The sequence below is a fragment of the Xyrauchen texanus genome, chromosome 22, assembly GCF_025860055.1.
Source record: "Xyrauchen texanus isolate HMW12.3.18 chromosome 22, RBS_HiC_50CHRs, whole genome shotgun sequence".
NCBI lineage: Eukaryota > Metazoa > Chordata > Actinopteri > Cypriniformes > Catostomidae > Xyrauchen > Xyrauchen texanus.
The window spans coordinates 9245237-9269781 of NC_068297.1; the positions used below are offsets into that span (position 1 = coordinate 9245237).

Genomic DNA, 24545 nt, shown 5'->3' on the forward strand with positions numbered 1-24545 from the left:
AAGCAGAATGAAAAGACGGCAGGTTTAGGAGTAAATGATGGAGGAATCAGGGTGAATAAATTCATACGGTCTGTGACAGCTGCTCCTCAGACGCTCCTCTCGGTTGAGTGATGGTGGCTCTGAAGGAACGCTGGGCTGACTTGAGGCAGAACCGTTTCTCTCTCGCAGGTAATTTGCAGAGGAGCAGGTAGCGCTCCTACGCGTTCCATCTCAGGACTATCGCCTCGGCCCTCCAGCAATAGTTCACTCCAGCCCAGGGTTTCTATGGAGACAGGAGGCGGTGCGTGAGGTGCCTAAGACCGTTTTATTTATTTAAATGCAGCATGCTTCTTTTTTCAGATTGAGGGAAGGTGGAATCACTGCAACAGAATATTCTCTTGAGGACTGTAGGAATAGCAGTGCATGATATTGAGTATTAAGCCTGGCACATATTACAATATATAGTTCAATGTTTAACTTTGACAAGCTGCATTGGAGTTTGATCGCTATTTCTCAGTTTTGAAAAAAGTATAGTCATTTGGATAGTTTAAAGTCTTAGGCTTGGTGTGGCCTAGTGGGTAAAGATTTGGGCTGATAACCACTTCAAACCACAAATAACAGTCCATTAAATGTCGCTGTTGTGTCCAGATTATTATAAGTGGGCTGTTCCTGTATTAAGTGTACTTTCAGTCACTGTGGATAAAAGCATCAGGTAATTAATAATTTGTAGAACTAGATTTTTTAGAAAATGTGAGTGGTGCTTGCTTGTTCAAAACATCCACCTCCATGATCCATATTGGCAGGGCATTGCTATCTGGTTTGCATCGGCACAGCCATTGACCAGGAAAATAAAAAATGGCACTCAAAAAGGTTGATGACCCCTGCGTTAGAAGAATGTTGAAATGCTGTTCCTAGGGTGTACAGGGGGGTGTACTGGGTGGTTGCTAGGGCATTGCTGAGAGGTTGCTTACTGTTAATGGAGTCCACCCACAAGTCTCTATGATAAATCTGGTCACTAAATATGCCTTGGGCCCATTCATCCCTGTAAGTTCAGTTCTTTCACCCCTTTCATTGTATGTCAGACAGAAATCTCAATGGGACATTTCACCCAAAAATGATAAAAGTAATCCTTACAACTCCAGTGGTTGAATCCATATGTTCTGAAGTGATATGATAGGTGTTGGTAAGAAACAGATCAATATTTAATGCGAGAATTCAACCAAAAATGAATATCCCACGTGTGTATGACTTACTTTCTTCACCAGAACACATTTGAAGACAATTATAAAAATATCTTAGCTCAGTAGGTCCTTAAAATGTAAGTGGATGGTGATCCGATATTTGAAGCTCCAAAAATCACAGACAGTCAGCATAAACTTTATCCATATGACTCCAGCAGTTAAATTAAAGTCTTCTAAAGAGACACAATCTGTTTTGGTATTTATAAGATAAATATTTATGTACTTTTTTAAACTCTAAATCATGCTTCCGGTGAGGAGCCTCTCGTGAAGCTTACCAGAAGCAATGATTAAGAGTTAAAAAAATTTACTTAAACATTTATATTTTTTTGAACCAAAACTGATCGTATTGCTTTAGAAGACATGAATTTAACCGCTGGATTCGTATCGACGGCTTTAATAATGCTACGGAGCAGGTTAGCTGTGTAGTATAAGTTGCTATGGTGATGAACACCGCTAAAAGCTGACCAACTTTCATGGTGCTTAAAACCTGGGGTTAAGGCAAACTAAACTAAAACTTACCTGGCTAGCCACCGAAACCGACTTCATGGTACAAGCCTCTGCAGTGGCATGAGGTTGAGTAAATAATGAGAGAATGTTTATTTTTGGGTCAGTTATCCCTTTAAGTCCTAAATCCTTAGAAAAGTAAAAGCACAACTCTCATCAGAAAGATGCCAAATTTGAGGTATCATTCATGTCCATATCACAAACAGTGTAGAAGCAAAGTGAGTTATGCAGCTAGGTTTTAGTACTTAAGCCTAAACCTCAGTATTAAACCCTAAGCCAAAGTATATGAGCGATAGTAATAGTGACCCTGTTTACATGCGCTTAATAAAACGGTTTATTCCAGGGTTTTTGCAGAAAGCACCGTTCTGAAACGTCATGTAAACTAGAATGCTGATTTCCTTATGACATTTAAGGGATTAAGAGAAAGACCTAGGTTTCACAGCTAGGTTTCTCTCTGAGAACACGGCTTAATGTTGCCATGTAAACATATAAGCTGCATTCTGATGGGCGTTTGAAGAGTGCGTGCATGGAACAGACTGGGATAACAAATTTCACAGGAGCACAAGTCATCACAGGGAAAAGATTTAAACATTTCTAGGAGTACAGTGGGAAAATCACATACACTATAAACTGTACCTATTTATACTCACGAATGCAAAATATTGACTGTCACATTTTTGCGCTTGTACTTTTGGGGGAATCCCAGAATTTTACACTAGAGGGGATTACCACTGTTGCATCGCAATTCCGCTGCAGGTTGCAATAGAAAGTTAAGGAAACAAACACAGCAACGACTCTATCTGGTAATAAAGGAGAATAAAATGGCAAAGTCTTCCTCGGATGGCATGTTTGTTATTTACACAAGCGTTGTAGGAAAATTACGTCACTGTGGAGAAAGTTGATGACGGACTGAGCCACAAGCACACGGGAGTACAGAGTACACCGCTTATACAGTGCATGTAAACCGGAACGCTGTTTTCTCGTAATAATCTGTTCTCTCTCTCAAGAAGCCGCTTTCTGGTGTCCACATAAATGACTGATGCTTGCCTTTGCCCTCTCTACTAATTAGTCTACGAAGTATTTTACAAGGTTTTTATGGAGTTACAGCCATCTTCTTACAAATGTCTTTTATTTTCCATATTTTAATTTTATTGTCTGTTAGAGCCTGCAGTAGGAATGTGAATCGTGAAGAATTTAACGATTCTGCTTCCTCTTAACGATTCTGAGTCATTTTTTTGGGAATCAGACTATACTGATAGCACTGCATGTTTCACGCTGCTGGTTAAAATAGCAGTATTTCAGTGCTGCTTAGTCAATAGTAGCAGGAAACACTGTCAGAGTATTTTAGTACGGGGTTGCATCAGCAGAAGAATTCACGTTGGAGAACCGTTAACAAAACTGAAAGTCATGAAAATCCTTTGGTTCTGATATTTTTAAGGGTTACCAAACCTAGCCACCATTTAACAGTTATTCAGAAATGTGTTTTCCCTATCGAGCTGTAGGCCTTCTCTCGCCATACCCACTGGCCTTTGCTCCTGGTCCCACTATATTAATGTGTATTCTGCTGAATCTTGGCAGCAGGGTGTTGCTCTGTTTGTTTTCCTCTGCCATGTGACCATAGGGTATTGGTACATGATTGTTTGTTTATGACTGTGTGTAAATTTGTGTGTAATTACTGATTAAATGTGAATGTAGTCCTTCTGTGCAGTCATTTTCACAGAGTTACATTCAGTGTTTGAACATATTGCAAATCTCCAGTGATACCACGTTATTTGTAGTGAAATTCATGTTCTCGACTGGTGTCATTTGTTTTTATTTATGAAACATAAAATGCGTTACAGTTTTATATGATTGTGTCATTGTAAGCAGACACCATTGTGAATGCAAAATATTTATGCAGCTTTATGGTGAAAGGCATGGCAGTCGGCCTTTTATGGAAGCTTTGTGTTGGGCTAATTTAAAGGCACAGATGGTAGATGCTATTCTTTATCAGGACGTGTAGCGCTTTTGATATACAATGTGCTTTTCCTTCTAATTCCTTTTCCTGTAATGCATAAGAATGCTGCTGTCCATAGAGATGCAATGGGTGTGTATATGTGTGTGAGAGAGAAAGAGGAAGTGAAAGAGTGTGTGTATGAATGTGGTTGTCACATCCAGTGGAGTCTACACAGAAGAGTATTGTCATCAGTTTGCATGGAGCAGAGGTTATAGAGTGAAGCAACAGCTTGTTTTAAAGGGATAGTTAACCCAACAATGAAAATGTTGTCTTTATTTACTCCCTCATGCTGTTCCAGACCCCTTTGTGTTTCGTTCTTCCGTGAAACACAAAAGGAGATGTTTAAGCCGAATTTTGGTCTAAGTCACTGTTCACTTTCATTGCATCTTTTTTTTTTCATTCAATTAAAGTAAATTGTGACCGAGGTTCTCAATATGCCTAAACTTCTGTGTTACATGGAGAATAAAAAGTCAGATTTTGTAATCCATTTTTTATTTTTGGGTGAACTATCACTTTAAGAGCACATCCTGTTGGGAATCTCACGCTCTTCCTCACCGTTCGTGACTTTTGTCTCCTGCAAATGTCCTTGTGAAAACACACACCTCCTGTAACTCACACCTGCAGCTGTCATTCACGTTATAGGAAAACTCCGCTTAGGAGAGATGGGAAAACAGTATTTTTTCTTGCTGTATTTTACTATGTAAACATACTCTAATGCTCACAATGCATAAATCCTCATGATTAAAATGTCACAACCATGAGCATGTTATCATTTGACTGCCTATATTTATACATATCAATACTTATTATTTTGAGCAATATCACACAAGCAAGATCATAACACATCAAAAACATGTTCTGTTTTTGAACAGCCCCTTAAATTGTAAGTATCAAAAACAGCCTGTTTTTTTCTAAGGAAGGAGGAGTGAGGGAGTGAGAGAGAGAGAGAGAGAGGATGGAAAAAATGATTTAATCATATAAAACTATATATTACGGTTAGAGTGCCAATCAAGGATTAATAGGTGCATTTCTCATAGTGATTAATCATATTTAATGGGTACGTTGTAGAGCGCACTCTGGAGTAATCCGAAGTTAATGCTCTGTTTTTGTTTATAAGGACTGATCTGAAATCAGGGAAATAAAGGTATATAGCACAATGCTGTAGAAAAGGATTGAGACAAAAACAGTTGTTATTTAAGAGCCTCTGAAATGTAGCACTTTTTAAGGTAGTGTTTTCTCTTTTATAAGATACATAATCAGGATGGACAGAGGACAGAAATACAACTTCCTCATGGTTACAACCCTGTTTTGACTTGTGAAGAAAAGAGGGAGTCCTTTAGAGCATACAAATTTGTTTTCCACCAATCATTTTTTAAAGAATGCCCCCTCTGTCTGCAAGTGTTGAGGTGTGGAAAAGAGTTTCTTTAAGGACAGCTACCTGTTAAAGAATTGAGACTCCATTCTGTGAAAGAGGCAGGCAGACCAACAGGCAACTACATGTCTCGACTTAACTGTATGGGCAATTTCACAGCCAGGGTAGGTCATGTGACTTGTGTCTTACGGCATGGTGTAGTATTGAAGCCTCACAATTGGTGTCCCATCTGTTTCTTCTCTTTAGCACCTGGACTATTAAACCTACTGTACTGGTAAGTCTCTTTGCCTGCACTGCTTTGTGAGCTACAAGGCTGATTTAATGCTTAAGATTCAAACATGTTCGAATTATTTTCTTTACATTTTGTATTTTGTTCAGTGTTTGTATGAACGTTTTTAGACAGTGTTTGTCTTGTAAATGCATGTGGATTAACAATGTTGCAGTAGGAGTTTTGATTTTCATTTAGCCATGCCTCTTTAAGCAAAACATGACATGACTTGACATTTTTTATACTGATTAAGCATATATTTATCTGAAGTCGATCTTTCAATTCTGTATTCTTTAAAAACTGCACAACGGAAGAAAGAAACATTTCTGTTTGGTCATTTGGGTAGATTGAAAGCTTCATTTTAAAGAGCTGAGACATAGACAAGAGTGAGAACATGTTTCCAATTCCCGTTTAGCATTGTTTATGTTGCCACAGGAGAAGTGCTCTTTCTGAGTTTTGTTTTGGAGCTTGATATTTGAAGAAATACCTGTAAGTTGATGCTTAGCAACAGGCTTTTGCTTTCTTTAATTTGTGATTTGCTCAGTACAGACTTGTGTTCTGTATTTGAACTGCAGCATTGTTAAAAAGAAAAAAGATATGGTAGATATCAATTTGTCAATTCTTTCGTCAATTTGTTTACTTTTTAAAATGTTTTCCTTATGCACATTTAACTTGAACTTGGTTGAGCAATGACATTTGTGCTGATGGTAAAGATTTGCATCTCACCCTTTGACCGATTTGATGTATCACTTGTAAGAACATGATCAAACTTGCTTTGGAGGTGCTCTGAAGCTATTCATAAGTATTCATGTTCAAGTGCATTTTTTCTTATCTGCTAACACTCTGGGATTATCTTTTAACCTCCTCCCACCAGTTCTGATAACATCTAAGCCATGAAGTCAGAGGCTTCTTATGATTAATATGCAACGCATATGTGTATGCAATTAAATTGTGAGCACATCGCAGGGTGTATTGTAGTCTTTTATTAGTTTCATATTCGTAACTATTTCAGTTGCACCATGAGGCATAGATTTTCAGTGTGCCAAACCCTGTTGAACTAATATGAGAAAGATTAAGCCACAATTCCACTTACAAACATGAGAAAGATTAACAAAGCCACAATTCACCTTACAAACATGCTATCATACATAGTAAATAAATAGTAATTGTTTTATGAGAATGGAATTGGGTGGCCTGATCAATTCAAGAGCAAATTAGCCTGTCATATTTAAAAATCTGGTCTTTAATTTAATTGAAACCCCTAAAAACGGGTTAACGTGTGGTTGGTTGACACAAAATACTTGTTTTAAATCATGTTTTAAGCTGGTATGTTTCAAACTGTCTTAGGGGGCTTTCACACTTGGTTCGATTGCCTGTTCCGAACCCGAGTTCGATTGCTCCCCCCTCCCCCCTGTCCCCGATGGACTGTGTTCACATTATATATTTGTATCCGAACCGCGGTACGCTTGCGTCATCAAGCTGCAGCTGGTGTGTAATCGTGTTGCTTGATAACCGCGAAATGAAAAGGTGTCAAAATTCAATGAATAGACTTGCTCGGTTCACATTTGTTCTTCTTTTTTTTAACCTTTGGTTTTGTTTTCAACATCAAGATACAGAAACACACTTGCGTCTGTCTGCCGCAAAAATACTGAAATCGTTCAAAAGACAGCGGGCTGTCCGCCCAAGACAATTTTTGCGAAGGCAGAAATCATCTCTCTGCTTGCAGTGCGTGTGCGTCAATCCCGCTTTTCGTCAAGGTAAGGGTATACACACACACGCACGCACGCACGAAAGTAAACCCTATCCGCTCATTTTGAAAGTGACGCGTGTGAGACTGACGACCACATTATACGTCATCAATAGCGGTTCATTTCCGCGGTTTGGTTCGATTGCGTTCATATCAGCAGCGAACCGTACTGGAGTTCACATGAACCGTACCCCAGACCACCTTTTTAAGCGGACTCGAGTACGGTTCGCGGGTGCGCACCCGAGTTCGGAAGACAGCGTTCACATCATCCAAACGAACCGAACTCTGACGTCATTCGAACCGGGGTGCGCACCAAAAGTGCTAGTGTGAAAGCCCCCTAGTTTGCTAATTCCTTTATAAGCATGCAGTTTATAAGCTCATACTACTTGAGAGACAACATGGAATATTTGTAGAAAATTAGTCATGCCACAGGACCATTATTGAAGGCAAAAGGGGAATTAAACGTGGTAAAATGTAGAAATAGTTAAAATATAGGCCTATACTTTTCCATTAAACCTAAACACTTGATGTTAAATAATAATTATAATAAAAAAAAATCAATGTACATGTTATGTTTACTGCCAATGTATGTGTCAAAGTCCAGTGTTCATATGTATGCTCTCAAGGCAATAGCACAGTCATGACAGTTTTCAGAATGTTAGGCAGACAATTCACTGAGCGCTTTGTTGTATTGGTAGTGAAAGTAGGTCTGAGGTTGGGAATGCTGGTGCCTAGCAACAGGTAAGGACTGTCTCTCTAATTTGGCTGAAGAGAGCTGGAACAAGCAAGAGTTTCAGCTTGGTTTCAAACTACCTTGAGAGCAAAAGGATTAATTAAATAATTAAATATGATTATGCGATTATTCAAATTTTTGCTTATATCAGTCTTAGGCACATTCAGAAATACTACAAGTGTGAATTACAACTCAATAGTAGTGAAGTGCATTTTTTGTGTGCTGATAAAGGTGTTCCTTTGAAATGATAAGTGTATTTTTACTTAGAAAATATGTAGCCACTGTCTTTTGTTGACCAGTGACTAAAAGGAAACCGATTAGTCAGCTCTCCTATTGTTCCTAAAACTAGATCCTATCTGTCCAAGTGCAAATATTACATAACTTTCAGACTGAAAAATGTACATCGATGTGGTCACACCTCTTCTTGTTAGACAATGTGTGTATATTTTAATTAATGCATTAATCTCTTATTTTAAGACATGGGAAGATTGCATATTTACATTATGTATACCTACGAAATGTGGTTGAATGTCTTTCAACCATTTCTTAATTTGTTCAGCACCATAGTCCAACCATTGTGACTCCCATTAAAATTATTTTATATATAAATAAACTCACAAGACACTGAGAAGACCAAGGAGGTCTATCATTCTTTTGTTTATAAGATTACATCTACAGAATCTCTAAACAGAATAACACTCTGCCTTGCTGATAATTTCACAGAGGAAGTACTTCTTTAATGAAAGTGAATGTAGGAGAGCTCAGATTTGTAATTTCTTCTGAAAATATTGATAAAACCCTGACTTTATTTTGTCTTTGATAGATTCCTCTGTGTGCCAAGAGGATGAAGAAATGAACATGGATTCTTACAGCTGGACAACCAACAATCAACACACTAACAGCCAATCGAATGTCTCCTCCAACCGCTTTGCTAGCTGGGTTACTTTTGATGATGATGCAGACAATGTTTTCCAGCCTCCAGGGAGGCCTTCTAAAATAAAACTAGACAACTTGAAAAATTCTCCACTTCAGGATGCCAACAGCAACCTCATTGCCTCTTCCTTTTGCAACCAGGTGACCGAGAGACACATCCTGGACTTGACCCCAGATGGCACCAGTTCCATTTTTGCATTCGAAAGCACACTGAACAACAGCGTCCCTTACAACAAGAAGAACCCATTCCTGGATGTTGAATTCTCCAACCTTCAGCCATCCCCTATTAACCCTTTTAGTGCCTACTTTGACAAAACAGAGGTGAAAACATCTCAAAACGTTGGCCTGTGCCCAGAGACACCTGATTTAACGGTCAGTTCACCGTTCTTTGGGTATCAAGATGCTGACATCAAAAGGGAATCTATAGTTCTTTTTTCAGCAAAGAAGGACTCTGGGAGTGGAAATGAAACTGTCCCATCAGGCTTGCCTGAAGATGGTCTGGATCAGCTCAGGAAAATACACATCTCTGACCCTGACCGTGGTGGTAGTCCTACCCTACCAGACGATTCTGTGGATGCAGAAGATTCTGATAAATCTGCCTATGAACCAGATCACATGACTCCTCTGGAAGGGTGGCCTATGCTGCTACGCATCCCTGAGAAGAAGAATATCATGTCCTCACGTCACTGGGGACCAATTTTTGTAAGGTTGACAAACAGTGGCCAGCTGCAGCTCTTTTATGAAAAAGGGCTTGACAAGCCCTTCAAAGAGTTCCAGCTGAACTCCCAGCATGAGATATCTGAACCCAAACTCCAGAACTACGATGAGAATGGCCGTGTACATACTGTCAGTATTGACCATGTGATTTACAAAGAGAAGAGGAAGATCCAGCCCAAGGTTACGGTAGTTCATATGCCTGTGAAAGAGCAAGTTGTAAAGCTTGGGACCACAAACTACCAGGACTTCTCAAGCTTTTGTCATGCCCTGCAGGAGACCCTTGTGGGTCTCTCTGTAGATAAAGAAGGCCTCAGCTGGCCTACAACTTACACAGAGGAGGAGATCTATGTGGAGGTGAGAGATAACTTCTTTGGAATTCTCTCCAAGGGGGACTGTCGTATCTTGGAGCAGTTGGTTTTGACCCGAGTAAACATGCTAGCCTTCTTGAAAGCCTCTCCACCTTGCAGTATTGGCCTCAATGATGTCCAAGTCAAAGGTAAAGAAGTGGTTTCTCGGCATGACATAATTCCCAACACAACGTCACGTTGGATTCGCCTACGCGACTGTCGACTGCATGAGTGTGCAGATCACTCAGAATTTGCAGAGTCCGGAGCCATTACTTTTAGCCCACCGATTGGTCGCCGCTTTGAACTGCTACGTTTTCGCACAACGTTCGCAGAAAAAACACTTCCCTTCACTCTGAGAACAGTCGCTAGCGTCAAGGGCGCGGAAGTGGAGGTGCAGTCCTGGCTGTTGATGTCAACAGGTTTCACATCCAATCGGGATCCTTTGACGTTGATACCATGTGAGAATGTTGCAATCCGTTACCCCATACCTGAAATTTGGGCGAAGAACTTTAGGCGCGAGAGTGTGACGGGTGAGAAGTCCATTAAGGCTCGCTTCAATAAAGGAGCCAGCTTTGGTTCAGCCAGCGTGTCAGGGTCAGAACCATCCATGAGGGTTACGCTCGGCACTGCGAAATATGAACAGGCCTTTAAGTCTGTCGTGTGGAGGATTAGTCGGCTGCCAGATAAGAACACAGGTGCGACACAATTGCTTTTGTATGAATTTGAAGCATTTGTGTCTTTGTCAAATGGTGTGACAGCAGGAATTAAGCAGGAATTTGGTGACTTTTATCCAAATGCCCTCTCTCCAAAACCCTGCTCTCAAAAGACATGTCAGCAAACACAAACTTGCAAAATGATAAGCAGAGAGCATTTCAGGTTTGCTAGATTTCTGATTAAAAATGTGGTTAAGTTCCCTGATATTTGCCAGGCATATGAGGTATCATTTGAAAGCTTAGAATCAGACCTTTTTAGAGAATACCATCACTTTTACATTTATCTTACATAAAATGAGAAAATAAGGCCTGAAAACATCTGTTGCAAATTAGTGCCCCCTAGAGATTATGAGGAAGAAATTTGAATATAAAAGTCTTTCACATAGCACTTAAATAGACAAGCCATTTGTCGGATGAAAGCTCTCATTGTCAGGAGTGTGACTATACACTATAAACTGAAATGTAATTTCTGTAAGAGGTCAAATACACACACCTCGTTTATGTGCCAATTGCTGATGTAAGCCCCAAGTAGCCAAACAATTTTACCTTTGGCAGTTTTCTAAAAACAAAAATATACAGCCATTTTTACATGTCTGTGATCTTGCTTGGCTGAGTAATCCAAAGTTATATCTTAGATGTCCAGACAAAAATATGCCATCCAGCAGGAAAAGGATGCTAAACAAAACGCCTATTGATGATAAAATGCTATATATCATTGCAAAGGGGAGGATCTCATCATTCTAATGACACTAGATTGAGCTAGATTAATCTTTAGTCCACTCAGAGGCTAAGATATTCAATGAAACAATGAGGAAGGTGCATGAACTGAAAATAAATCTGAATGTCTGTGGAAGCTGTGAGGGCTGAAATGCATTAGAGCGCCACCTACATTCAGATCTTTATATGAGATGTGATGGAATGTGATATAGGAAAATGTATCTTTCCTAGTTTTTGCTGCTCACATCATTTACTCACCCTCATGTCATATGTATGACTTTCTTCTGCAGAACGAAGACTTTTAGAAAACATATCTCAGCTCTGTTGGTCCTTACAATGCAAGTGACCAGACCTTTGAAGCTCCAAAAATTACATACTTGCCAGATAAATGTAATCCATAAGAATCCAGTGGTTTATTCCATACCTTCAGAAGCATTATAGGTGTGGGTGAGAAACAGATCAATATTTAAGTTTTTTTTTTTACCATAAATCTCCACTCATGTTCAAAATGTAAAATAATTTCTTGCATAACATCTTATGTGTGCTGGTGAGATGTCAGCTGAATCTGCTTTCCCTGCAGTCACTGATGCTTGTAGGTTAAGATGGAAAAAAGGAGGCCAGCAGATCAAAAGTGTTTCTTGTCATGTTGTACTTTAATACACTATCACGGTGTAAGCAGAAAGCATAATGTTAATTTATAGAGAAACGCTCAAACACAGATTACATTGAGCATGCTTCATGGTCATCTGGGCCCTTTTACTTCTGTGACGTAGACAAAACATTACATGCTAGCGGCCTCTAGCGGCGGATGACTGTATAGACCGGCTTATCAATGTCTGCTGGCATGGATACTGAATGCATTTGCCCTGAAATTAATCAACAAACTATAAGCTTAATTGATCAAATCATTAATCAATTATTGATTAATAATTAACATCCCTACTATCAAGTAATATCGACCTGTTTCTTTACCATTACTTACAAAATCTTCTATGCAAGAGCAGAGCTGTTATTTGTCACCCCTGACTTGGAAATTAAAGGAATATTCTGGGTTCAATACAAGTTTAATTCAGTTGACTGCATTTTTGGCATAGTGTTGATTACCACACAAATTAATTTTCGACTTGTTTTAAAAAAAAAAATAAGCAAAAATCGATGTTACAGTGAAAGGGTCAATTTATTTTTAGGTTTTAAAGGCAGAAATGTGAAGCTAATAATTTTATAAAAGCACTTAAATTCATTCTTCTTTCAAAACTCATGTATTATTTGAGCTGTAGAGTTGTTTACATTTTAATTTTTACAGTTTGTTTAAAGTTTGCTGCTATTACATCGCATGGTAACCAAGTTGAAAAATGAACAGAAAAGGAAGAGATTTTATCACTAAAATCATGTTAACACAAATATTGTTTATGTCATGTGGCTATACGAAACAGTGAGTATTGTAATGTTTATGGATTGGCCCCATTCACTTCCATTGTTAGTATCTTACTGTAAGTCAGATTTGTGCAAAAGAAATTACCATTATGCCACAAATGCTGTCAATTGAGCTTAACTTATATTAAATGAGGAATATTCCTTTAAATCACTCTATTGTCACTGTATTAGGATTTTACTATTGCTCGAATTGAAAGGTTCTGCAATAATGTAATTATTATTATTTTAAAATATTGCTAGTCTTTTTGTGCTTTCCCTCTATTGCCATGATTAGTATGGGTAGTACATTAGAGAGTTTTACAGTGAGTACAAATGGATGTTTTTTGGTGTTGTTGAAGTAATCCTCACATTTTAACAAATCACAATGCAGTGCAGAAAATAAGCCCTGCCTTTTAAGTGGTGTGAAAATAATCTTTTATCCTGTTTGTTGATTTTCTGGTGTCATAGCAGTAGGTTTCATGTGGCCTCTGCTGGTAGGTTGCTGTCAATGGCCAGTTCTTTATGCTTTTCAATAGTACATCAGCAGGGATCCCCTCCCCCTTCATGAGTCTGATTGGTTAGACAGAGCTCTGGCTGTCATTATCTGTTAGTTCACAGGCTCAGTGTCTGATATCTCCTGAGCTTTACAGCTCAGTAAAATTAGCTTTTTGTTCTTTTTCTCTTTTAACCAAAATGTGTATATTTAATGTTGAATTGTTTAGCTTTTTTTTTTTTTTCTTAATTGTTATGATTATAATTTGCTTAAAGTATTTTATAGTATGTTGCATTACGTCTTCAGTCATTCACACTATTCTGAAATTATTTTTAAAACTGCATTGTATCATTTCTGCACCACTGTTAGCAGACTCAAACTAATGTTTAGTTTCCCAGACACTCCCCTTTACACATTAAACTGGGAAAAGAGAAAGTATTTTACAGTAAATAAAAACATCAGCTTTAAGGGGAACTGAAGCCAGTTCTATGCCACCTATTAATACACGTCTAAACAGTTCAGTTCAGATCTAATGTTTCAGTTGGAGGGGAAGACTAATTAAAAAAATAGTCTAGTAATTTGCATGAATTAATTATTCACATTAATATTGCATACCTTACATTTAATAATGTTCTGGATGGTCTTTTCTCTAGGGCTGGGACATCCTCATACCTTCTTCTGTCGTTTGGAGCTGGGCTCAGATTGGGAGGTGCCTCCTAAGTTTCAATGCCAGGTGGAGGTGGAGTTTGATATGCCCTCTGCCTCTGCATCCAAAGCAACTGTGCGCTCTTTGTCTGTAGGGGACAGAACTGACTTGAAGAAATGGATCACCTACAAATCACATTACTCCTATCAGGTATGCCGGGTGTGTGTGTATGTGCATGTTAACACAGTACTCAAAGCTATGTTTATACAATCTGTTGTGGCCCTGTATAATTACACACTGAAAAATACAATGACCAAAACCCTTCAAAATTACACTTTTGAAAATAGGGATGTACAAAATGACATATTTGCAAGATCGACAAGTCGTGTGGAATAATCAACCTGATCTAATTAAATTTACATGAACATGACAACATTTTTGCAATAAAAAATGTACATGCTGTATAACACGTTTGGCTGCAGTTTTCAAGTGAAATGTCCAGCTGGAGGCACCAAAAGTGAGGAAAATGGTGTTGTGTTCTCTCAGCATGCCCTGAGATTCGAATTTGCGAACTCCAGTGGTGATAGTCAGCATTTGTACTCACTGAGCTACCCAGGCCCCCCAACATTTTAGCACATTGTAGATTTTTTTTTATATATAGTCCACGTATTACATCAATAAATATGATGTCTTGACACACCATATATTATATTTTATATATAGTATACAGTAACATGTTTGTTGTTTACATGCCTAATTTGTACTATTTACCAGTATTTACTTAGATATGTAGAACAAGTGCTAAAACAGTACCATCTCTTTAAGACCTGTGGCGGGGAATTTGACAGTAGTGTTTGTTTGGTCGAATGGCTTCTTTGCCGCATTCATGCTATGTGTGATTAGAATTAAATGTTGCTTTTGTTGTTTTGATAAATAACTGACTGTAGAGAACAAAAAGGATGTTAAAAGAGACATCATTATTGTCTTTGGACTCTTATTACATAGAAAGTGTTCAGGTTTTTACTCTCAGCACCCAGTGAAAAGATCTCTGTGCTGCATTGCTTCACCACTACACCGCTCAAACACTGGTGAGTGATATTCAAAAAATCACAAATTTTTTTGTAGCATAAGGGAAGTATTTATGCACATACTGTATGATTGTTGGGGATTACAGATATAAAGAAAGAGCGATCTTGGCATTTTAGGAATTTAAATTGGGATCGTACAAATGAAGATTAAGTAGAAAATCTATATTTTTTGCCCGATCCTAGATCCAAACACTTCAGAGAGGTCCAGCACTGATTTACTGAATAAACTCCTTGAGAATTTGTTAGGAATAAAAAGAAGGTCATGTGACTGAAAAACTAGTTCATTGCTGGACTAACCGGCTGACCAATCATCGCATCTGAAATGTTGCTCTGGTCATCCTGAAATACCGGTGTCTAGAAAATCCAAAACCTACAAAGAGTTTGCAGAGAAAATAAGTCAAAAACAAACTTGAACTTTACAAAAGAGGAGGTATATTGACACTTTTGAAAAATATCTTCTAGATCCGCACGGTTTAGTCATAAGGATGGATGAACACACATATATAGGGCACCCAGAAGTGTGTGATGTGCTGTCGCTTCCAAACTTGAGACAAAGTTCTTTACAGTGTTTTCTAAACCGCCTGTATTTTATTCATAAATCTCTCACAGTGGCTACAATTTCAATGGAAGTGACGATTTCATCCTTTTGAACACTCTTTGATGGAAACACATCTTTATTCGCACATTGTTTTTGAGATAATATGGTTTTTCTGCATAAATTAAATTTGCAACTTGGATGGAAATATAGATTGTGATGCCAAAGTAAGTCACTGGTGATGCTCACTGAACTGATGGTATCTAATTTTAGCGCTTGTTCTACGTATCAATGCGAACTCAATGTAAATACTTGTTAATAGTAGAAATGGTGCATTTATACAGCAAACATATAACAATTGAATGTGAAATTACTGTATATATCTATACACATTTAGAGGGGTATCATACATTATGAAATATTTGAAATTCAACAAACACTAAAAATGTAATTTAACAACAAGGCTCCTGCAGCATTAATGCAGGTGTTTAGTGAAACCAATGCAAAGCCCGGATCAATGAACCATACACATATAGAGGATTGGTGGAGTAACGGAATACATGTAACGGATTACATAATTAAAATATAAGTATCTGTATTCCACTACAGTCACAATTTAAATAATTGGTAATTAGAATACAGTTACGTTCAAAATTATTTTGATTACTGAAGAGATTACTTTGCATTTTATTGTCAATTGTTTCATTAAATATATAGTCCTTTCAGATGGAAAACATTTATACTTCTAAATGATGCGATCCAAAGTGCATTTGAGCAGCAGTGAAACTTTATGATGTGTACCATTCATACGAGCAGACAGAGAAGTAAATTTGAAGTAAGTTTGAAATTTGGAGCACAAGAAATAGAAATAAACCTTGTGTAAATTGTCAGCTTTACACTAAGCCAAATTGCTATTTCTAGCCATTTACATGCACATGTTACCAGGCACGATCATATTTTATATCAAGAAAATTCATGTTGGATCATAAGAAATTCTAGTAAAACCTTTGATATTAGGGCATAAATCATATTTTTAAATGACTATAAATAAATAATGTTTGTATTGTTTTACTGTAAAAATCATATAAAATAAACAAGATCAGTTAGATTAATCTTGTTTTAGAAACAACACTGCATAAGATATTTAGGTTTTTCAGAGAATGTATTTTTAACATGTGTATTTTGTCTTACTGTACTGGAAGAGTTTTTATAGTCAAAACAAGTGAAAAAATCTACCAGTGCTGAAGAAGTAATCCAAAGTATTTAGAATACATTACTGACCTTGAGTAATCTAACGAAATATGTTACAAGTTACATTTTACAGCATGTATTTTGTAATCTGTAGTGGAATACATTTTAAAAGGAACCCTCACAACACTGTACCGGTACATATATATATGTATATATATATTGTATATATACACTGCTCTGTACAATTGTGGTGAGAAGAATAACATCTCAGAATTCTATTCTGAGATACGGGGTTGGTGCTCTTTTGGCAGCACGAGGGGTACCTATCACTGACGTGCGGTCTGGGTAGGCAAACTAGGCACTGCCTACCCTGCCAAAATTCAAAAATAAAATGTTTATTAAATAATAAACTTGTATTTGTATTTTTACTTTTTATTCTTCTGATTTATATATGCAATATGTGTATTATTCCAATTGTTTAGACGTTATGATGACAAATGTAGCAGTTACGCATAATCAACTAAAAACAAATGGTAGAATAAGCAGTGCTTTTACGGTCCATTCATTGCAGACGACACGCGGAAAACCCATGTTGCGCATGCGCACTTCGATCCTGTATTCTTTAACATGTACGGCAAAAAGCACAAATCTGCTGTGCCTTTTGACGTAAATATGTTATGCCCGTAATCATCTCCGTTACGTATCAGACATGGACCAATTAAAATCGAGATATTCCTGGACATTTGCGTAGCTAACGTCATTACACCACAGCTAGCGTACATGCCTAATCCCCGCCATTTTCAAAATCAAAATGACAGCACCGGCCGTAATCACGGAATTAAGAAATTTTTCCAAACTCGATTTTAATTCCAAATATGAGTTAATTGCAAGAGGGAGGTCTACGCCAGCCTTAGATTGACTAGTACAGCAAAAGGGCCCAAAAATTATCCGATCATTTCAAACTGATTGGTATGTAAGAAAAGATTGGCTATGTGGCTGTGCTAACAATCAGCGGCTGTACTGCTATCCCTGCCTGCGTTTTTCAACCAGTCAGACTGTTTGGACTTCAGCGGGATATTGTGATTTGAACAACCTGCCCACAGCTTTAACCAAGCATGAAAAGTCGTCAGCTCACATCCAGTGTCAAATTACACAGAAAACCTTTGGAAAAATCTCGGATTGACCTTGCACTTGACAAGCAAAAGAAGCTGAATATAACCTGCACCACCACCACCACCACGCAATGACTGTTTTTAAGGTGACAATCTGTTACACATTTGAAGATGTACTGTATATTGAAGATTGTTGTATTGTATCTTCTGTTATAAAGATGAAATTGCACATACAAAAATAAGCACATAATGTTGTAAAAAATAAACAACTTATGTTCTGTTATATGTTCTGTGTTTTGACTACTGAATTTTGTATAATAATATCTAATGAAGATATATTAACAAAATGTGTGTGCATGCGTGAGAGAGAGAGAGAGAGAGAGAGAGAGAGAGAGAGAGTACACGATATACATCCTGATTTGTACATTTCTTGATATGCCACACTTGTGCGTAACTTTCACTGTTATTACGTATTATTTGCTTAAACAATAAATCAGGTAATCTGGCTTTCATAACTCAGTGCCTAGCCTCTTTAAGACATCACCGCACGTCACTGGTACCTATACAATATTAGGCAGGTGGTTTAAATGTTGTGGCAGATTGATGTACACAAATGAATATGACCAAAACGGCAAGCATTAACAATTAGCTGTGTTTAGAAAAATGAACAAGACCTGTCATGCAAAACAGAAACTGTAGTCTTCTCCACCGTGGTGAAAGTTTATTATTTCCGGGTTTCCCAGTCTTAATTATAACTTGAGTGGTCATTCATGTGCATTCCAGCATTACATTTTGAGGTGGAAAGACAGGAATCGTGATATGACCTAATGTGATTATTAAACTTCAAAAGAATAGGATTTATTATATAAGTGCATGCGCTGCATCCTTCAAAGTGAAAACGCGGCACTGTTGTATTTTCTCCAAGCACGCGGGGGCTTGTGAGTTTTTTCAGCTGTTGTAGAACAGTTTGCAATCATTAGGCCATATCGGATATATATGACAAGCTATCATTTATGATCAACTGTTGATGATGACGATATAGTGTTGATGAAATATGACAATGTTTACTTTTAATTGTTTATATTGTAATACATTGTAGATCATTGTAGGAGTGCATGTTTTATTTCCCTTATCTGTTTGAATGAGCAGCTGGAAGCAGTGAAGGGCATGCATTTCAAAAATAAAAGTTCACGGCGTATTTCAGCCTTTAAAGTTAAAATGTCCATGCTATGAATCAAATCTTTTTTTTTTTATAAATATATATATTTTGGTTGCACCATAAACTGCATTTGGAATTTAATTCAATTTTATTGGACTCTTGTAGTCTCTGTCTGGCCCTCCCCATCACTGGAAGGAAATATTAAGAACTTCATGTGCTATCGGAATTATCCTGCTTTCCACTTCTGAAGCAGTAATTATGAGTATATGAGTTTTGTTGGAAAGAACAGGAAACATGGAAACAAGAAATGCCAGGCTCATTCATTTATATATGTTTTGAGGAAGTTTAATTTAACTGTTTAAGTATGAGTCTGCGATACATGATTTATTTTGCGATTGTGTGGGTTTGTTTTGGGATGGGGATACAGTATTAATTTTATTCGATCAGGTTATGAAAAAGGTCTTAAAGTCTTAAATTGTGTTTTTAAAAACTCATATATTTTGATAAAAATGTGTAGCTCACTTGAAATTTCAAACAGTGACCACTGGTATCATTATTATATTTACAATTCATGTTAATAGAATTTTGAAGTTTTTAGCATTTTAATAAGCTAAAATATACTATAGTATGTAAAGTCATTTATATGTGTATATATAAAAACTACAGTTTTCAGTTTCATTACACTTACATGTCATGTCAAAAGTGTGGTGAGTAAAAACAAACATTTCTCAAAATAAAAATATTTTGCATCAGATTATATTCATGTAATAGATTGTATAATACTATGCTAAATCAAATAGAAAAAAAAAACATCTAGATGAACTAGTCAACCTCATTAATCGACTGAATTACTCAACCACTGTGACCCGGCATCACTATTTGAAAAGAAGCATAATTATATTTGGTTATATCAGGGTTATTTGTGTGCCCTTCGGGCCTGGTCCGAGCCTGCTTATGTACCCTGAGACTGCAAGCAACCTGCTGTGTCTGCTGCCATAGACATTTTCCCCACTGCATTCCAAACATGTCATTAAGGTGGCTGGAGCTGTTTTCTACAAACAGCTGTTCCCATTACTGTTCAGCAGCCACAGGGAGTGATTCATCATGAAGCAGAGGTGTGCAACAACAGCAGGGAGGCAGGAACAAGATGTAAAACTCTGTTTGTAACCTCTGAATAGGAATGACAGCAAATCTTGCTGAAGAAGAATCTTGCTGTATATGATAAATGCACCATAGCTTTGGGGAAGAACAGTGGACGCAGTGGACAGATTGTATTCCACCTCTTTGGACCCATTGCAGTTTGCCTACCGCAACAACCACTCCACTATGATGCCATTGCATCTACAATACACACTGCTCTCTCGCACCTGGAAAAAAGGAACACATATGTGAGAATGCTGTTTGTAAACTACAGCTCAGCATTCAACACCATAGTCCCCTCCAAGCTTGATGAGAAACTCCGGGCTCTGGGCTTAAACAGCTCGCTGTGCAGCTGGATCCTGGACTTCCTGTCAGGCAGACGTCAGGTGGTTAGAATGGGCAGCAACATCTCCTCATCACTGACCCTCAACACTGGAGCCCCGCAGGGCTGTGTTCTCAGCCCACTCCTGTATTCCCTATACACACATGACTGTGTGGCAACACACAGTTCCAATGCCATCATTAAGTTTGCTGATGATACGACGGTGGTAGGTCTGATCACTGATAATGATGAAACAGCCTACAGAGAGGAGGGGCACACTCTGACACGCTTGTGTCAGGAGCACAACCTCTCCCTCAACGTCAGTAAAACCAAGGAGCTTGTAGTGGACTTCAGGAGGAAAGACAGAGAACACAGCCCCATCACCATTAATGGAGCACCAGTGGAGAGAGTCAGCAGCTTCGAGTTCCTCGGTGTCCACATCACTGAGGAACTCACATGGTCCGTCCACACTGAGGCCGTTGTGAAGAAGGCTCACCAGCGCGTCTTCCTGAGACGGCTGAGGAAGTTTGGAATGAACCACCACATCCTCACACGGTTCTACACCAGTACTGTAGAGAGCATCCTGATTGGCTGCATCACCGCCTGGTATGGCAATAGCACCGCCCACAACCGCAAAGACTTGCAAAGGGTGGTGCGAACTGCCAGAAACATCATCGGAGGTGAGCTTCCCTCCCTCCAGGACATATATAACAGGCAGCGTGTGAAAAAAGCTCGGAGGATCATCAGAGACTCCAGCCACCCGAGTCATGGGCTGTTCTCACTGCTACCATCAGGCAGGCGGTATCGCAGCATCAGGACCCGCACCAGCTGACTTTGTGACCGCTTCTTCCCCCAAGCAATCAGACTTTTGAACACTTGATCTCTCAGTATCAATATACACCAGCACTGCACTTTATTAATCTTCATCTTATTCCATCACTGGACTGTCAAGTATATTCTCCACAATATAACTAATGCATATATATATTTGTATATACTATTATTTTTTATTTGTATTGTATGTGTATTTTATATTGTGTGTATTGTTTACTGTACATTGTATATTAGTATTGTGTTGCGTAAATATGTTGTTTATTGTATATTGGTATATGTCTCGTCACTGTCATGACTGCTATGTTGCTCGGAACTGCACACAAGACTTTCACCTACTGTTGCACTTGTGTACATAGTAGTGTGACAATAAGGTGATTTGATTAAATTTGGTATTGATATGAGCCTGTGGAAACATGTGACACCTGAGATTACAGAAAATTGTTCTGTTTACATTGGCTCCTTTTGTTAGAAGCGACTGTCCTCTTGTGACAAATAGCTGCTACTACAACTACTCACTTGAAGTTGCTTCTCTTGTCTGTAGGTTGCAGTAGAGGTAAAGAATGAAAGCATGATGGAAAGCCCCCAGGACAAGCAGCCAGGAGAGTGCTGTCAACAGTGAGGAAGAGCCTTTTTTTTACCCAGGAAAAGAGGGAGGTTTAAGGGTTGCACTTTGTTGAGTGGGAGAAAGTTCAGCTCTCAACTCAAGTAGATATTTTGTTCACATTTCATTCCCATTTGGCCTTTTTTTGTGTTTTTTTTTTTGCTAAGATTTGGTGTAGTATTGAAATGAAATTGAAGCATATATACAGTAGGAATGATATTCAAAAAAGAAATAAATACTGCATGAAACACAACATGAATGTTCCAGATGTCTAAATGCATTGTATGTCCTGATATGTGAAGAATGTGATTTACTATTGCAGCTAATTTTAAATTTAGGAGGTTCTTATCAAAGCTTTTATTTTACAATCTTTGGGGGATAAAATCCTTAAATATTTGCCTATAGCATTGCAGCTGTCATGTGTTGTTTTAAATGTAGATCTCACAGGATTGTAAAAAAAATGTCTGTATATTTTGGCTTATTTAACTTTGTTCAGAGGATAACGAGGGACTCCTTAAATAACTCATTTCAGAGCTTGTTTTATTTTACATAGACAAAAATAAGTAAATGACATTTTGGTCTCTAATTTCAACATAAACCATGAATGTTAGTATTACTGCAAAAGGTACCGCTAATGCAAAATGTATACCTTAGATTTGGGTTTGTTAGGAGTCTGATTTATTTTAATTTAATTTGCTGCCATTTGTATTCATTAGAGCAGCACATCTATAACATTTGCATTAAATTCCGATTTGAATACTTGCAAATGAGGCCCATTTGTTAGTAGCTGCTCCGATAATCTCTTAAAGATTAAAGGATTTTGCTCCGAACATAGGTGGAGGTTTCTGTGAGGGAAATAAATCATTAAATAATATAGCCTGCACTTTGCACATCTTGATGAGTTTAACACTCTGAATCTGTTTAACATTTAAAGGGATAGTACATTTACCATCATGACTTTCTCTCATTGAATGCAGAAGGAGATGTTACTGTAGGCTAAATGCAAGACTGACAGCCTCAGTCACCATTCACTTTCATTGCTTTTTTTCCACAACAAAGATTGTATGGAAATCAAAAACTTTGTTTGGTGACTGAGACTAATAATCTGCCTAACATCCCCTCTTGTGTTCCACAAAAGAAAGAAAGGCATACAGATTTGGAACAACATAAGAGTGGGTAAATTATGACAGAATGTTTCATTTTGAGTGAACTATCCATTTAAGTTGCTCCAAATATTTTCTTTTGGTTAGTGTCAATTATTGTTTTATATATATATATATATATATATATATATATATATATATATATATATATATATATATATATATATAGTTATTATAGTTATAGAGGGCTTAATCATTGTGTTAAACTAGCAAAACTGCTGTATTTATGTCTCTGTGCTTTGTGTCCTTTGAAAATGTTTTGTACAATTCAGTTTTATGATATATGTGTTTTTTCTACTACATGTAATAGACATTAAATAACACTTCCCAAACAATATTTGTCCATTATATTTGTAGCATTTTCAATTCATGTGTTTGTTTTCTTCAATCATTACAGTGCAGTCCTAATCAAGAATGGTTTTTTTTTTTTAATAATTATGACTAAATGTTGTCCTCTAAAGCATCAACAGAAATACCTAATATCATTTGCTTTTTGAACGCCTCATGATGTTTAGAGTTTGAGTCTGATCTCAATAATGTTACACTGAAAGCACAGAATGTTAAAAAAAAATGTGGTTGAATTTCTGCTGATTATGAATCATGTTTAAAAGTAGATTGACACGTTGAGTATATCGGCAAGATTATAAAAAAGACTGCAATGTTTTCAATGCATCTGTCAGTACTGACCCTCATTTATAATACTTGACATTTGGCATAGAAATAAATTGCTAGAGCCTTCAATTTCTTATGTTCTTATTAGTTTGACTTTTTTTTTTTTTTTTCACTTTAAGCAAAAAACAAGTTTAACTAAATGGTTTAATATCGTGATCATTAGATTGAAATATTGCAAAAACTAAAAATATGTTTACTTTTTTGTGTATTATTTTTTTGTTTATTGATTGTCTACTCCATAGCTGTAATTCCACTAACCTCAGTCACTCTGTGCACCTTCATCTCACTCATTTAAAGAACTGGACAGGATGCATACAATAAAGTATGTAACACAGAAAAGTCTGGCTATTCCTTTCAGTGTTTCTCCCCATATCTTGTAAGAAATGAATTGTCGATTTTGTTAATGTTATGCAGTTTTCTTAACTTGCAAAACAGTTGGCAGAATTTTTAGAGAAAAGGTTTGATATGTTTATATAATGATTTTGCCATACAGTATATTTGCCATATTTATTATTATTTTTTTTAACAGACATTATTACAAAGTGATAATGGCAAATACCTCAAAACTATGTATATATTTATTCTTTTAACACTCTTTTCCTTTTATATACCTTAGTACTAAATTAATTTTCAACATGCTGTCAAGTACTACACTGTATTTACCCGCTATGTTATCTGTAAGTACATATGCAGGTGGGTTTTGGGGGGTATTTCAATTCTTTAATACATAAGCAGACAAACCGGCCAAATAGATTCATTTTAATCTAATTTTCTGGAATGGCGTAAGACTTAAGCACAGTGCTATTTTAAAGACTCAATTCACTGACATAGTATGTGATTTGAGAGAATAATTCCATTAACACTTTATAATCAGGTTCCATTTGTTAAAATTATTTGATGCATTAGCTA

The 24545-nt window shown here is 37.3% G+C and overlaps 1 protein-coding gene across 4 annotated transcripts in view; it reads left to right on the forward strand.

The window, feature by feature from the left end:
* Window positions 1-23968, forward strand: part of LOC127662780 (stonin-2-like) — a 55635-nt gene extending 31667 nt beyond the window's left edge. For 3 of the 4 annotated variants that reach the window (XM_052154112.1, XM_052154113.1, XM_052154114.1), the window contains 3 exons: window positions 8664-10532; window positions 13827-14029; window positions 21742-23968. In XM_052154112.1, coding sequence (XP_052010072.1) covers window positions 8664-10532; window positions 13827-14029; window positions 21742-21819 — 2150 coding nt within the window. In that variant the 3' untranslated portion in view covers window positions 21820-23968. Of the gene's footprint in view, window positions 1-5202; window positions 5367-8663; window positions 10533-13826; window positions 14030-21741 lie in introns of those variants that run through there. The other variant, XM_052154115.1, reaches the window with a different exon arrangement.
* The last annotated feature ends 577 nt before the right edge of the window (window positions 23969-24545 follow it).